Genomic DNA, 17751 nt, shown 5'->3' with positions numbered 1-17751 from the left:
TTTATTAAATGTTGCTGTGAGGATCCTCTCAGAGCTTCAGGAGAGTTTTCCTCCCCCTCTCAACCTCAATCCTGTCACATTTTACTCATTGTAGCCTCCATTCTCACTGCAATACAACTCAACTGAGAGAACTGAAAGAAAAAAAAGCTTCTTCACTGTATTCCAAACAAGTCTAACCGCTATTAAAACACATTATTCTTTACATTTTCACAACCTTTTCTTGTAACTTATTCTCTCTGCTCTGTAAGCAGACTTGCAGTTCAGTCATAGTTCTACGGAATATTTGGTAGGATCTGTTTCGTGCACATGTTTATTTTTGAGAGAGAGGCATTGGTCAAACATGAATTGTTCAAGGACCGGTGTAAATTTAAGTTGAAATAGGTCGTTTTCAGTTTTTGCAGTTTTTGCAGTTTCTGGCTTTTTAATGATGTCATATTAGCAATGTAAACATGGCCTTCAAACACGCTGGCAGTTTTTAGGCGTTTTAAAATAAGAGACCCTAAGCTGCAGTGGTGGCATGTGCCGTGTACAGCGACCATTACTACATCCAGCATGTTAAACTGCAGAGTTAAGCATGGCAGAATAAAGCCAAGGCATTTCATTATTCATCGGGTTACAGACGTAGGACATTACTTATACATAAGAGTCTTAGCTTGTTCTTTTTCAGCTACGAACATTTAATTATTTAAGGAGACAAGTGCAGCGCAGTGCACCAGCAGTACACCTTTGCTGATGTATTAAAGATCACAGGAACCGCTTCCTCAGGTCCAAATATTCTTTCCACCCTCAAAGGCATGCACTGATTTGGAGCTTAACACCACTGGGCTTAACAGGACCAACATTTCAATACTTCGGTAATGAGCTCATCAAGACACATTGGTTTGGAGGGTGGTTTATTTTTTTTGGGAGTTATAGTTATTTCATCATAAATGGGATATTGTAAGCTATTGCAACACATCACATACATTAATTGTTAAAGCTCTATAGGTCAAGCATAGATAAGCTATAGATAAAAGATAAAGATATAAATATAAAGGATTTCTTAAATATATTAAAGATAACTTGTAAATGTGATTACTGATCATTTATTAAATGATTTATTTACATTTTTTGGCATGACAATGTTAATGACGGCTGTGCTGGCTTAAAAGCTTTATTGTCCTTTGTGTTATGTACAGTACAAAGGATTCAAACCTTCAAAGTCTCCGGTTCAGGCGCCCCTCGAGTGGTAGCCTTCTGTTCAGGCACACATAAGAAGAAAGAACTTAACAAACACTGCAGGACAGCGATTTTAGGGGAGTTTTCCCCCCCTTTTTTAACATATCACTGGTTAACTTTAAAAAAAAAAATATATAAGTTAAAGGTGGTAATGCAGCGCCCTGTTCGATAACAGCAGGGGAAACTTGGTGGAACATAATCCACCACATGTGTTTCCTGTGGGTGTAGAGCGCCATCACTGCCTGCAGCTGCTGGGGATTAAACATCTGAGTTTACTCCTAAACGTATTCATTAATACATGAGGCCCAGTGGCATTGGATAACCCTAGAGACTCAGACATGACCCCACACACACACACACACACACACACACACACACACACACACACACACACACACACACACACACACACACACACACACACACACACACACACACACACACACACACACACACACACACACACACACACACACACACACACACACACACACACACACACACACACACTTTGTATTGTATTATTGTATGAGAGAGGTTCCAGGTTGAATTGAGGTGAATATTTGTAATGTTCAGAGGTTGTTGTTGAGAATATTTTTCATTGTTCAAATTATAATAAACATTAGCATAAAGCATATTTGTCCACTCATATGTTGATAAGAGTATTACAAACTTGAAAAATATTCCTCGAAGCTACATTTAGAACAGATAAAAAATGTGCGATTAATTTGCGATTAACTACGGACAATCATGCGATTAATCGCGATTAAATATTTTAATCGACTGACAGCCCTAATATGTATATATATATATATATATATATATATATATATATATATATATATATTGTATTCCAGTCTCCCTTCAAATATGTTAAGTGGCATGTCATTCAACACAATGCTGCACACCTTCTTCAGTTGGGAGAAAAGCTGGTTCAGGTTCAGCATTATGGGGGGACAGGGCTGCTGAGCTTAGAGATGGATTTGTTGGACCTGGCACCAGGGGAAGGGACAACTGATTTAGTATGAATAGGCGCAAAAAAGTTGCGTGCATTTATGATAAGAATAATGATAAGAGAAACCAGCTCGAGTGCGCTAGAATCTGAAAGTACACAACCGAAAAAAATCTGCCCCTTCCTTCAGACTTCCTCACAGAGCCCCTCCTCCAACACACACGAACGCGCACATGACCAATGAGGGCACGAGATAAGTTTGTGCACAGATGGAAGGCTGACAGGCAGGTAGGCCATCCAGTTATTTTAGCCGGGCCGGCTCAGATGATTGGTCGTGCTTTTTACAGCGCCACGGCTTCCACAGATGAAATGTTAGTATGTATTTATTGTCAAAGCATTTCATGTATTCATTGCTATCGGGATGTTAAGAGCATTCCATGGAATATAACAAAAAGTGTTTCTGAAGTGAATTACCTACCCTACCTTTTAAATGTCAGCTAAAAGAGCAGTGAAATGAAAAACCTCTGAATTTTCTGTAAAGATATTAACAGTTCTTAATATCAGTTTAGTAAAAACAAAACATTAGCTAACAGAATAATTTCCACCACTCATGGACCACACCTTTTCTTGTGAAAAACTGGGTGACATACCGTTGCCCTTAAGTCCCTCTCTCTTGTCTTTCTCTCCTTTTTCTTCTTTTCTTAGAGCCTGATTTTTTGAGTCGTTGAGACATCGTACAACACAGTACGTAGGCTAAGTACTAGCATCCCTCCTCACATGCTTTCACTCTCTGCAAGCCGCAGCGCGTTTGGAGGCAGGACCAAACCATTACATGTAAATAGAAGGAGGTGTAAAGAGGCTTTGGATAATTAACTTTTGGAAGAAAATAAGTTAAATGAATCGTAAGTTTAGTGAGTACTTTATCAATATAACGTTCTATTAATGTTAATTATTGAGGATTGATGAAAGGTTACTTACATTTTTTTTCTTAATGTTCTAAACATTTTGGGGCCCCGTCAGTCACGGGCCCTTAGAATCGTCCTAACTTTTCACACCCTTATGGCGCCCCTGACACACACACACACAAACACACACACAGACCAACACTACATTTTCAGTAGGCATTTTCAGATGGTGGGATAATCCCTGGTTGAAGTATTAAAGCTCTCCTCACATGTATTATGTGCTTCAGTTTCCTTTATATGCACAACACATGTATATATCTTTAACACAACTTTAATTCACCATAAGCAAACAAAATGAATAATGAGAACAGGTGTTGCCCCATTATTCCCAACTCCTATCTCTATCAACATGATGGCTTATGAATAAACCAAAGGAAATAAATTGCCCTGTCGTTTATCATGTACCTCCTTCAAGGCAATTACGTTACGGTTTGTTTTGTTGATGTTTTTTGGGAGGATTTCAGACATTCTGCCCATCAGATTTTCATGAAACTTGGTGGCAGAGCGAAGCATGGTCTAAGGAAGAACCTATTGAATTATGGAGCAGGTCTCCTCACCAAGTGCCATTCAATTATAAAAACGTGCCCAGCCAGTTATAAACTTTAAATTACAGTGATGCATCGGTACAGCATGGTACCAAAGTCCAAACACATCCATGTTAGCAAAACTGGCCACTGTTAATCGCCTATAGGTGTTGTGAATAGGAGCATCCGTGGTTGTGTGTCTATGTGCCCTGTGATTGACAGGTGTCTGTCAGGAGTGTAACCCGCCTCGCCCCAAACGTCAAGTGTGATTGGGTCCGAGGTGACCCTTAGGAATATTGGATTTATAAGGATGGACATCTTTTTGTCACTCTTTTTAGTGTTGTTGACTTAACTAAGATCTAAGAGGATCAGCTCTCTATGCAGAATCACTGCTCGGGGTCTTTGAATGTTCCCTCAAACTTTAGAGTCTTTGTGCCGTGCCAAGTTTAGCTATAAGAAGTGACCAGCCATTCTAGTTTGGCACAGTCTTTGAGAATCCTCATTTGGCGCAACCTTTGGCCTGTGTTCCCTCGACAATACATGCATACACTCTGCCTGTCTGATGTGATGATATTCATTACTCAGAAGGGCCAAAAAAATTATAATAACATAACATGCTTCTTTGTTTCTTTGCACCAAAATATCATCATCCTGTCATAAACATAATTCCAGAAGAAGCGGACATTTATATGCGTATATATATATATATATTAAGAAACCCTATTATTCCTATTTGGGTGTTCCCTCTCCTGTAGTGTGTCTGTTCACTTATCTAAAAATCTGAGAAAAAAAGGCTCTTCCATACAATATTCAAACAACGTTGTCCATCACATAATCACAGAAAAGTGTCTTTGTTGGGCTCCAAACAACATAACAAATTACAGCCATGTAGACTCACAGAAAGTTACATTAAAACACAAACATAAGTAAACAAGGACAGGTGTGCAAAGCTGCATTCCAAAAATGGACCATGTTTTTATCATTATTCACATTGGGAATACAAGTATTTTCCATTAGGTGCAGGGGCGGATCTAGACAAATATTCATGGGGTGGCAAGAGAGTGGCAGGAGATTTTGAGGGGTGGCATCCCCTGGCAGAAGTATATGCTGATTTAATCGCAGTCATATCAATCAATGTTAACTTGGAAAGCCACAATATTAATATTTTAATTCAATAACACAGTGACATTATTGTGGCACATCGGTAAAGCCTAAAATATAAATATATAAGGTGGCAGACATAATTTAATAAATTTTAACTGAACAATAACTGAATGAGTTTGTTTCACTCTTGACCAGCAGCGGTACCAAATCTATGCAGACTTCTGCAATAAGTACTTTAATTAACTGACTCATCGATGTTTGTCTGAATGAATATGATAATATTAACAATCATATCATTCCTATCAGCTGTCAATCACTTATGATTCACATATTCATTTATTATTGAATAACATATATTTTTTGGAGGAGTTAATGATGAATGTTCCTCAAGATGCTTGCTCACCATCCTTCAAATTTGAAAGACAAGTAATTATATCATGTATCAAAATTCTAAAGATTCAAACGAACAGTTCAGCGCCCCACAACTTTACTGCAAACAGTAACAACCTTGACTTTACATCAGAAAGAACAAACATTAAAGAAGTGACTAACTGCATCAGTTAGGGTTAAAAAACGTGTATTCAACTAAAACATATACATCGCTGCAGCTACGGCCCGTCCACACAGCGGCGTGCGTTGACGCTTCACCATTCAATTTTAATGGGGTGACGTCACTTTTTGCCGAACCGCATTTTGGGAAGCGACGCGACGCGTTGCTGGCGTTGCTCGCTTCAAAAGTTGAGCAATGTTCAACTTTTGGCGCCTCGGCAGAAGCGTCAGCCAATGAAATCCTGTTTATGCAAATCTGCCAGTACACTCAAACCGCGTGTATGCTCGGAGAGACTATGCAGGTAATTTTCCTCATATTCCAAAAAATGGAGGAAAAATTCATTATAGCGGTAGAGAATCACCCGGTGCTGTATGATCAGTCTCTGTTCATCTACCGGGATACAAACCGGAGGAGCCAGACATGGAGGGAGGTGGCAGAGACAGTGGGTGAAACTGGTAGGTTTTTGCCTGTTTGGGGATTTTATATCCAGTTTACTTCGTTTTAACATTACTATTGCTTTGTATGTCGGGGGCGGGAGATTCATGTGATTGGTCGTTGGTCGCGTTGGTCGCAAAAAATCCCCAAGCGTCAGATACGCCCACCGCCAAGACAGACCCCCACAAAGAAAAAAAAAATATATACACACATACATCATCTTAACAGTTTTTTATGCTCATCAAGTCATCCATGAGCAGAGCATCAAGTTGGCATGCCTATTACAGCTGAATGCGGCAATTACCATCTTGTTCAGCAAAACGCCTCACAGACGTATTAAGATCCAAAGCTTTAGTGCGTTTTGATTCAATGCTGAGTACAGCCAAACTTGACAGTCTCTTCTCTGTCATTGTAGACCGCAAATACCTCATTCCTTCCGTGTACTTGGATCCGAATGCTTCTCGTTTTGCGCTGTCCCCCCGTTCAAATGAAATCGCCGCCAATCATATTTCGAAGATCGAGCCAGGACCGGGGGAGGGGTTACAAGACTCGCGTCTGGTGCTGCATTCACTTGCACTCGAACATTAGAGATTTTCTCTCATAAATGTCCGATGAGCCACAACTTTTCTTTCAAAACAATGATGCCAACTGGGGTGGCAGCTGGGGTGGCAAGGCTATTTTTCAGGGTGGCAGTTGCAACCCCATGCCACCCCGGTAGATCCGCCCCTGATTAGGTGAAAGCACATTTTCCAATCTGATGAATGATGCTAACATGTGAAACGGCAATAAGGGGACACTTCATTATTGTGTGTTATATCTCTTACAGGCTCCGCCCTCTACTGGACTCTATGGGTACTAACCCTTGATCATATAATGCTAGCATTCATCCACTGAGACTTCTATAACCGTAGCCGGCCCCGGGGCGGGCCAACCTGAATGCGTGCGCATCCCACCCTATAAAAGGAGGCCTCTCCCCTTGACTTTCATCCTTTTCTCTTTAGCAAGCAAGAGGACAACTGAGCGAAGCTAAGCGAAAAGTAGGAAAACATGGACTCACCTCTGTTGGAGGAGCGTTCCTGCCCTTCGTGCCAGGGCTTAATTGACGGCGCCAATCTCCACCGTCTCCACACGGCGGCCAACCTGGGCCCACTTCCGGCCTGTAACGCCTGCCGCCTGATCCTGCGGGCGGCTGGAGCATTTCGGGGATTGTTATGTCTCGCCGGGAGAGGCGGAGGACCCAGACCTCGAGTTGGTGGAGATGGAAGAGCACGACGACGGAGTGCCCTTCGTGTTCGCCATGCCAGCGGACCGGGCGGCCCCATTCGTTGGGGAGAGGGACGACGACGATGACACCACGTTGTCCGGTGCTTCCGGCGGCCTCCAGGAGGGTCCGTAGCACAGGTCTGCGTGGCAGGACTTCCCGGCGGTGATGGCTATGGCGGCGGAGCGTGTAGGCCGCTAGGTAGAGACCGGACTCAAGTCAGCACCGATGCAAACTCGCTGTTTGAGGGCTTGATAGCCCACTCCCCCTCCACACCGCTCCACACTCGTTGGTTTGGAACAGCCCTTAATATGGCGGACCTTCCGCGCAAACGCGCAAACGCGCAAACGGAGGGGGAGTGTGTAGGGGTAGGATGTAGGGGGTGATTTGGGATTGGGCCTATGTCACCCAGTTTTTCAAAAGAAAAGGTGGGTGTGGTCCATGAGTGGTGGAAATTAGTCTGTTAGCTAAGCGTAGTCCATTGTAAATAATAATTGTAATGTTTTGCTGACATTAAGTACTGTTAATATCTTCACAGAAAATGTTGAGGTTTTTCATTTCACTGCTCTTTTAGCTGACATTTAATAAATGCAGGTACATTTTTAGCAGCTATTCATACTAAATCAGTTGTCCCTCCCCCTGGTGCCAGGACCAACAGATCCATCTTTTGGCTCCGCAGCCCTGTCCCCCCATAAGGCTTTGTAGTCTTGCCATGCTGTCCATTGAAAGCCAGTTGTCTAGAAAGCTGGACTTCAAGGACTTGATCAGTGACTTTGCCTGTAAGAAGGCTAGGCGCTGGGCTCTTGATGAGTAACGGTCCGTCTACACTACAGGCATCAAAAAATCTTGAAGCTGGGCGTGTCTGAAGCTTGGCGATTTTTTGCGAGCAACACGACCAACAACCAATCACATGAATCTCCCGCCCCCGACATACAAAGCATTAGCAATGTTAAAACTAAGTAAACTGGATATAAACTCTCCAAACAGGCGAAAAACCTACCAGTTTCAGCAACTGTCTGTGCCACCTCCCTCCATGCCTGGTTCCTCCGGTTTGTATCCCGGTAAATAGTTCTGGTCGTAAAGAACCGGGTGATTTGCTACCGTAATATCTTGTTTGGAATATGAGGAAATTAACTGCGGTCTGGCTCTCCCAGCTTGCACGCGGTTTGATTGGCTGCGCTTGTACTGGCGGGATTTGCATAAACGGGATTTGATTGGCTGATGCCAAGCATCGAGCATCTTTTGATGCCGATAGATGCTCGCGATGCTTGCAAAGCCATGCCATGCTCCCCACAATGCAGTTCGGCGAAGATTAAAAATCTTCTACGTCACCCCATTCAAGTGAATGGGCGAAGCGTTGAAAGCCTTTTTCGATGCCTGTAATGTAGATGGGCCGTAAGGCTGAGCCAGGGCTCGTAATAACTGTTAAAGGGGAAGGCTATGGTAACGACATTGGATCACTACACACAAGATGCATGATGAGAAAAAGACTGAGAACAGGTAATGGGCTCTAATTTAGCTCCACCATCAGGCCTTTTCACTTCCATTTCAGTTTTGTTGTCCATTTACACTTTCATACCCGCTTATTTTGTAGTTGGTATGTATATTTAATAAAGACATCTGCTGCTTATGTTATTTTTTTTGTTATAGCATTTTATAAATGATAATATTGGTGTTAATGTTCACTTTATTTTAATTTAAGAGGCCATGTATATTTAAGTTATATTTATTTGGATTTTTGAATGTTCCATTCAAAATGTTTATTACAAAGGCATGTGGACCATAACAGATGACTATTGAGATCTATTGTCAGGAATGTTAGTGTTGTATTAAATAGTGAATTCCACTTCAGCAGAATTTGCAGTTTGCACAGTGTAATATTTTCACAGCTCAGTGTCAGTAAATATTGTGCGGTTAGTATTGGACTGCACAGGTAGAGTTATTTAAAACATAAATTAGTGGGTTGGGTTCTGGAGGTGTGGTTACAGCAATTGTGCTTGGTTGGCAAGGCCTGTGCCTGGTGGTGGGGCCCAATGTGGTATCTTTTCATGGGGCCCAAAATCCCTGGCGCTACGCACCACCCTGTCAGAGAGCAGACGTGCGTCCCTGCTTCGGGCGGCTCGCAAGCCCAGGGGGCAACAGTGGCAGCTTTGACTATCATACAGACTCTGGGTCTCATGGCGGCGGCTCACGTTGTGGTCCCGCTCAGGTTACTGCATTTGCGTTACCTGCAGAGGTGGTTCTCCAGCCTGCGTTTGGATCCCAAGAGGCACAAACAGTGTCTGGTGACCATCCCCCCTCAGTGGAGGGCAACCTCCGGTTCTGGGGGTCCCCAGATCACCTCCGGAGGGGGTCTCCACTGGGACGGGTGACCTCCTACATCAGAGTGTTCACGGACGCGTCCAGAACAGGATGGGGAGGGACCTGCCTGAAGAGAACTATAGGTTGGCGCTGGTCTCTAACAGAGACACGGCACAGCAACCTCCTAGAGCTACGGGCGGTAGTGTTAGCCCTCCAGCATTTCAAAGCCTTAATTCAAGGGAGACATGTAATGGTCAGGAGCGACAACAGCACCACAGTGGCATACATCAACAGGCAGGACGGAGTCCGCTTCGCCGCTTTGTTGACCACAGCGGAGAGGCTGTGGTTATGAGCCTCAGAGGTGGTGTTATCTCTGAGAGCCCTCCACATCCCGGGACTGGAGAACAGGGGGGCCGACCTCATGTCGAGGGGTGGCCCCCTGCCAGGCGAGTGGGCACTTCACCCGGAGGTGGTGAAGCAGATCTGGGCCCAGTTCGGGAAAGCAGAGGTGGTTCTGTTCGCCAGCCGGCGCAACAGCCACTGTGCCCTGTTGTTCTCCATGGCTCTGAGCAACGATCCGCCCTTGGGGGTGGATGTGTTCACACATGAGCCATTGCCAAAAAAGCTGCTCTAAACCTTTCCACCGCTGCGTCTCATTCTCCCTCTCCTGGGGAGAGTGAGGCGAGAACGTCTGTCAGTCATCTTATTAGCGCCGGATCGTGTCGGGGAGCCGTGGTACTCAGAGATGACACAGCTGAAGGTGGGCCAGCCCTGGGCGCTTCCCCAGTTCTGGGGGGCGATGTCTCAAGAGGCAGCTGCAATCTGAGCGTTACCCACTCTGTGTCAACCTCTCCAGGCTTGGTTCCTGAGAGGGACAGGCTAAGACAGGGTGGATTGTCTGACAGCGTTATTCAGTCTATCCAGGCAGCTAGAGCAGGATCCACCACAGCCTGTTACAGGCCGAATTGGCTGGGATTCCAGCGATGGTGTGAGGAGCGGAGAATAGAGCCCCTATCTTGGGAGTTGGGATCTATTTTGTCTTACTTACAGTTATTGGTTATTAATCCTGCACCCCATAGTGGGGCTAGGGAGGCTAAATTGCACCTCGTCTGAACGGTGCGTGCGCTAGCATGTTATGTGGAGTGCACAGCTGCCCTTAGACACACTGAATAGCTGTTTGTGTGCTTCGGGGGTGGGGTGACTGGGATAGCTCTGTCCAAGAAACGCCTGGTAGGCTGGCTCTGCGAGTCCATTGCACATGCCTACGGACAGGTGGGGAGAGCCTTCCCCAAGGGGGTCCGTGCACACTCTACACGGGCTGTGGCTGTGTCAACAGCCTTATTTAACGGTGTGAGTGTGGAGGACATATGCACGGCGGCGTCTGGGCGATGTGGCGAGCACCGGGCCCATAAGGGGCTGGAGGACTCTTTCCCCCTGCTTTAGGGCAGGAGGGGGGAGCCCTCCAAATCATAGTCCTCACACACTCTTCACGAGGTAAGCGTGTCTGAGTGTGGGGGACATGGGGCACTTGCGCTCTCCCCATGCTCCTTAGGGACTCGGGAGAGGTGGTGCATAGTGAGCCCATACAGGGCTGGGGACTCTCTCCGTCCGCCTATGGGCGGGGGAGGGTAGAGCCCTCAGCGCTGTTTTCCAAGCACACTTTCGCGAAGTAAGCGCGTCAGAGTGTGCTCTGTCAGCCGCAGCCCCGACTTCTCCACGGTTACGACCAAGGAAGAGGTGAGTGAGGCGCAGCGGCTGCTAACCAGAAAGCCGGTCAGAGACAGTGGGGTGGAACAGTGTTGTTGGACGGCAGCGTGTGTATACATCGGGGCTGTGAGAGATATAACGAGGGGTTACGTATTGTAACCCTTGTTATATAACCACAGGTGGAGCCCTTTACTCGGGGCCCTGTCGGCCCTATGCCGCTCGCTGAAGAGAGGTGTAGGATGACAGTCAGGAGGCGAGGCCTCCTTTTATACGGTGGGATGCGCGCGCATTCAGGTAGGCCCGGCCCGGGGCCAGCTACGGTTATAGAAGTCTCAGTGGATGAATGCTTGTATGATATGATCAAGGGGTAGAACCCATAGAGTCCAGTAGAGAGCTCCGCCTGTGCTTATATAACAAGCGTTACCATACGTAACCCCTCGTTTCTGGGCGTTAATGAAAGGAGCTGCTGAACTGGAGAGCTTCGTGCCTCATGCTCTCGACAATACTGTCAGTTGTTGGTAAGTCAACTGCCTCCAATGTCCATGGCCACAGTGTCATCAGATGAATCATTTCAATGTCAAATAACCTAAAAAAAGATAAACTGATTGATCATTTTCATCTGTGTTTTAGCATATTGAGCATTAATAAAGTTAATAAGTACGAGAAAGACACATTTGTTTATTAATTGTTTGATCCCATGTATTTGTACGTTTGCATGCTTTGAGGTTCAGAGTTTTTTCATGCCATTGTGTTGGTGACAATCCCCCATACTGTGACATTTAAGGCTACATTTCTGAACGTTTGGCTGTGACTCAAAACAAACAAAGCCGCCTAGTTCAATCAATGAGGCTCAGAACACAGATGTTTCTCCTGGCGGCGCAACACAGCTCCTCAAATCAACACGCTGTAGAAGATAAAAGCGCAGGCCTTCCCTTTGTGTTTGTCTGGCAGTGAAATCTCACTTTTGATTCTCACAGTTAATCAGTTAGTTGCACCCAGTTGAGCATGTCTGGCTGTCAGCTGTGTTGTGTCTGTTATTTCATTTGAGGGAACGATGAGGCTCAGACAGCATTTGTTCGGTGGCGTCTTCACTTCTAAAAGAGTCGGCTGCTGCAGGCTTTGGGGTTTTGTCTTTCTAAGGACAGTTTTCAAAATTCAATTTTAAATGTTGTTTTTCTATGTTCCCTTTGTTTCTATTCACAGACTCAGAAGTCATCTACAGAAACAGTGATGGCCACGTCATCAAGTTCAACATCCTGAGAAACGAATCTGAGATTGTCCTGACAAACACCACATTTGTAAGTAGATTAGTTTGTATACTCTATGTTACATTATGAGGTTTTATCACAATATAAAATCATGATTGTTAACTCCAAAACCCAAAGAAAAAAATAAACATAGAGTACATTAATAAACGTATTTGTAAATAAGCTACACATTTATTCCCAGTTATTTTTAAAATATTCTAACTCAATGAATCAAAGGAGTCACCATATGCTACTAATCTCTGACCACTAAACTCCTAAACAATGATGGTACGGACCAATTTGTATTTATGTATGGACTGATTGAGCTCTGTTTAAAGCAGCACTATTATGTTGCTCTGTTTGGGAAGGAGGGGAACAGCAGCTTACAACCATTTTGATGTTAATTAGGATGAAAACAAAAACTGTCTTTAACAAAACAATGAATTTGAGTGATATCATACAAATGTCAAGCTAAAATGTTTAGTGTGTGCACCTATGACTGCAGTAGGTGTGTTTGAATGTGTTTGTATTGTATCGAGTATTTGACCATATCCTAATAGTGATGATGTGTTGGTCTCAACAGTGATTGAAATTGCACACAGTAAGTCTCTGTTTTCTTTGTCTCTATTTTCCACTAGATTAATTTCAACGTGGCAAAGTACTCCGTCTCCCCTGATCTGAAATATGTGCTTTTCGCCTATGATGTGAAACAGGTACGTTTCTAACAGCCATGTATAAGAAAAGACAACATTTGTCCTTTTATACATGTCATAGAGTCTCTCCCCTCCTGCTGCGTACAGCAAATGGAATATGTATCAGATGTGTATTCTCTCATTCGACCATGAATATATTCAGGGGGATTCTCTTCAGGTTTCATGTGGTTTCCTTTCTGTTGGCTTTAACTATTATACACTGTTGTTATGCAGCGTAGTATGAGGGGCTGCTACCTTTCGCTTCTGATTAAAACTACATGTTAAATTATTTATTGACATAGTTTGTTGTGAGTACAGCTTTGCCTGTTTCCTCTACAGTCATCTCTAATATGTTTGTTTTTCTGTTTTTGTTTGGGGTACACACACTTAATTTCCCTTACCAGTAGAGCTAATGTTATAACATTGCTACAAGGTCTTTCTCACTGGTATGCCATGTCTCGTTTATTACAAAATTGAAAGTGTTTCCTTCAAATGTACATCTACACAGAACAGGTTTCTAGTAAGTGTAATATTCATTACACTGTGGAACCATGGTGGTTATATATCTGGACTACAGGGTGATATGGAGCACATAAAGAGATAAAGCTGCAGAGTTTCCACCCACACTTGCTCAGCTCTGTTTAGGACAACAAGGGATAAATGAATAGCTGTCAACTTCATTCTTTGGAAACGTTTTTTATCAACTGATTTCCAACGCACCACATCTTATAACACTGCTCTGACATACCTCCGGTCAATATGATAGATTTGTACACATACTTGAGTCCAAGATGATTCTGAAACATTTCAATATTTTACAGGAAGAGACAGGAGAGGTGAAATAAAATATCAATTTTTTGTCAAAGCAATGATACATTTGAAGCAGTCTGATTTAGTTCCCAGTTCATCCCTGGCTGGGCTACAGTAATAGATAATTATCCCTAGCTTATTTCCACATTTGCATTGTGCCTATATATTCTACTTGCAATTTGTTTTATAATGTAATGATATCAACAGCTGGGAAACATCTTCCAAACTAAAATATTAATACATTTGTATTCATACGTTCTATTAGCATGTCGAGGTAACAGATGTTACAAAGCATCAGTAATGTGTCAGCTGCCTGGCTCCAGCCCTCTGAGTCAGCCTGCTCTCTGGATGTAACTAGATATAGTGTGCTCTTTGTACCCTGGTGAAAAACAGCTGATCCAATCGGAGCAAGCTTTACAGTAGTGATGTCATCGCAGTGTACAGCTACACAGACTGTTAGTCGAGCGACACAAATATTAACTCTCTTAGCAACCTCTGCGTCAGAGTCCACTGAAGATGTCTATAACCGGATGGATGAGTCCGTCACTGTTGTCAAGGTCAGATGACAGTTTAACATGATGTTACTCTCAAAAAGGAAAGGTAAACAACACGACTAATTAGTTAGATTGTCCAATGATGTCCGCATATTCAGTTGAATTCAGACTTTTACATTAGTCGATTCTTGAAGTCACTGGATTCAAATATGCTTTTATTTTTGAAAATGCCATACTACAATTTGGCACTGGTTGGAGTGCAAACATATTAAACTTACCTTTAAAAACTCTTATCTATCAAAGTCTTAGAAATTACATCTGGTGTCAGCCTTAAACTCTATCTAACCTGGTTTTACTGTTCCAAAAGATTCCCTTACAGACACGTACAGGACAAGGTATGATGTTTGACACCAAGTAGAACTTACGATGTGGAGAGGTGATGTATAAAGCAGCCCGACTGACACTCACAATGTGGATCTGACCTGGTTTTAGGAAATAACATAACTTTTTATTATTCAGCTTGTTATTTAGTTGGGGTTATATAGTATGTGTATAGCATGTTGCTCATTTAACAGTTCAATTGTTTGTAGTGACCCAAAAATAGCGAACAAACCAACGTACAATAAATAAGTAAAATGAATCCAAAATGTAAACGATACGATAAGGAAAAATAAAGGAGTAGACATGGGTTGTGTTCTGTGTTAAGAAAACTATACAAAAGCACAAGCAAGCAAGAGATGGTCTTCACTGTAAAATATATCGCTTCCTCAGTTTTCAAGTTTATTCCTTGTTTTTCCTGAAGGTTCTGGGGAAAAGTTATTCTTTCCACTATAAATATTTTGTGTATTATGTCGTGCAAGTTGTCTATAGTTGGGGTGTCCGGTTTGAGATATTTCCTTGTAATTGTCAGGAAAGAACACTTAATGATTAAGACAAACCAAGCTGAGAAAGATTTTAATAGTAGAGCTTCACAAACTAATACTGTATACTGTAGATACACTTTGATGAGAGCGGGGGTCAGGGGGTTCTTTTGTGCGCCTCACGTGTCACATTCATTCACTAATAGAGCAGCGGGGCAAGCTCCATCTATAATTACCAGCTTGCTACAAGAAAGAGAGGAGATGCAAAAGGGGATATGCAAATTGGGCCCTCCACTCTGAAAGGGATGAACTGAGAGGATTAGTGACAAGACGATTAATCAGAATTGATTTGCATAGTTTGCAATAAAGCGTTGGACTCACAAATTGGAGTATACGCCCCGTTTATATTTAGCACAATATGAAGTTGAAGGAAGACTAAAGTAGTGCCATTGGCCTAGTTCTAATCCGGTTTCCACACATGTTTCCATTACTGTTAGCATCAGTGAGTGACTTAAACATTTACAAAATTACAATAACTTCACAGGCTGATGAAGTCATACTCAACGGTTGAAAGTAACTCAGTATATTAACTCAAGTATTGTAATTAAGTAGGGTGGTCTGGTCTTAAAAAGCACTGGCACGATCCTCATTGGCGGGGGGGGCAGGGGATGCAGCATTATCCAAGGAAGAGCCCATTAAATGTTGGAGCAGATTTGAATCACAGTGCCGATACACACATTATTTTCACTGATAGAAAGGCCCAATTCCAGACCACCCCCTACACCCTACACACTGATGCAAGGGTCATTAAGTGCTGTTCCAATCCAACAAGTGTGGAGCAAGGGGGAGTGTGTTATCACCACCACTTCCTTTCCGACTCAATGCTGTTTGTGTCTGTCATCAAACACGTTGTGAACAAACAGTTCCTGCAAACATAACTGGTAAACTGCGTAAAACTGTACATTAAATACCGTCACACAAGATTCAAAGTTTCAAAGGTTTATTGTCATGACATATAACTACTGTGTAGTTATGTAATGTACTAAATACGTAGATTGCAGGTACCTCAACAGTGCAATTTAAAAATAAAAGAACAATAAAGGGTAAAGGTTAGCAGCCTGCATTACCTGTTTCTACCAGAGAAAAGGGAGTTCCAAAGCTTGCCGCTGTATGTACACCCCCCATCTGAAAGAAGGGACCCTCATTCAGCTGTGAGTGTGACTAGAGACGGAGTTCACTCCATCAGGGAGGGGGAGTGGGGAGGGTCCTCTTTGTCACTGGGCCTAACAGCGTTGGTGGACATCTGCACAAACTCTTTTCTCTTTTATTTTTATTTGGCATGCTTGTATTTTTATTTCCAGGCAAATTAATAGGGTTGCGAAGACTTAACTGATATGTCATGTGCCGAACACCCAACACTTAAGTTGGACTTGAACTAAAAGACATACAAAGCTATGTCTTTTATCACTTTCACCGCACAGTGAAATTGCACTGTTCCTGTATGGTTTAATATAAATATCCTTGTTGTCCACCTGGCTTCACAGTGTGAGACAAAGCAACAACCTTGAGCTTGACACCTGGGTGATGAAGAGTAATAACAGCCGTTATTCTGGGAAAATAAATGACTTTCTAATAGGTTAATCTCCGGTGCACTGAATAAAGAAAACTGTCATCATCACATTATGCCCTATTTCAGCGCCTTGGTAGAGATGTGACAGTGTGTGAGTTTAATGTGAGAATATGTTTTTCACTTATTTTAAAAAATGTGTTTTGCTTCAGATATTACAGAATGGGTTGTTTATGAAAAGTTATGAATAAATAACATTGCACAATGTTCCAGATTTGTCACCACAAAATCGTTGGTTGTCAGCAGAAATAATAAGCCTTGTGCTTCATCTGCCATCTAATCAAAGGTAAATAAAAAAACTGTTCTGCTTAGGGGCAGTTTTTGTCTAAAAGAAAACATAAATATAGGAAAAGAAGAAAAACGTGAGCCTTCATCGGTTGATTGTGTTTACAGAATTTAAGAAGCTCAGATTAGGGAAAGAGATAATAATAAATCAATATGAATAAGTCAATATGTTCTGTCTACCGTGTCAGACTGAAGCATTTAGGCCCAACACGTGGGCTGGGCAGTTTTTAGGAATACAATAGCGCATTTATTGGTATTTCAGTAAAAGGTTGATATTTCAGACTGTATGCAATTTAACACAGTGGGATGTTCACTCGCTGTTTATAAGTAAAAGAAAGGTCTCTACTATAGAGCGAGATCAACGTGCTACTAGTAGAGGTTAATCTGCAGCCAGGTGGCTCTCCTTTCTCCCGGCCAGCGCGCTACAACAACTACTCCTGCAGATCTTATATACGGCTAAAATCTTAGTAACGGCACCATTGTGTTTTTTTGTCATGATCTCTTCCGCATCATTTATCAATATGATGTTTACTTGCATGTGAAAGGCATTATAATTCCAACAAACCATAACGGTACCACTTTGAATTATATATGCATGGTTCTAATTTGCGATTTATTGCAGCTGATAGAATCATGATTGGTCTTTTGTTTTTTATCCCGGATAATTAATACATTTCACTCCGATTTGTTTTCATTTTCCACTTGAGCTTCATTATGAA

The 17751-nt window shown here is 42.8% G+C and overlaps 1 protein-coding gene across 1 annotated transcript in view; it reads left to right on the top strand.

Moving 5' to 3' along the window:
- LOC307029645 (inactive dipeptidyl peptidase 10-like) overlaps positions 1-17751 on the top strand; it is a 287270-nt gene that overhangs the window by 142125 nt on the left and 127394 nt on the right. Inside the window, exons 4-5 of the mRNA XM_079665726.1 lie at positions 12221-12315; positions 12903-12977. Coding sequence (XP_079521852.1) covers positions 12221-12315; positions 12903-12977 — 170 coding nt within the window. The remainder of the gene's footprint in view (positions 1-12220; positions 12316-12902; positions 12978-17751) is intronic.

The sequence above is a fragment of the Notothenia rossii genome (genome assembly GCF_949606895.1).
Source record: "Notothenia rossii genome assembly, chromosome: 2".
NCBI classification, from domain to species: domain Eukaryota; kingdom Metazoa; phylum Chordata; class Actinopteri; order Perciformes; family Nototheniidae; genus Notothenia; species Notothenia rossii.
Note: the sequence above shows the minus strand (reverse complement) of the source record. Positions and strands in the feature narration are given on the sequence as shown.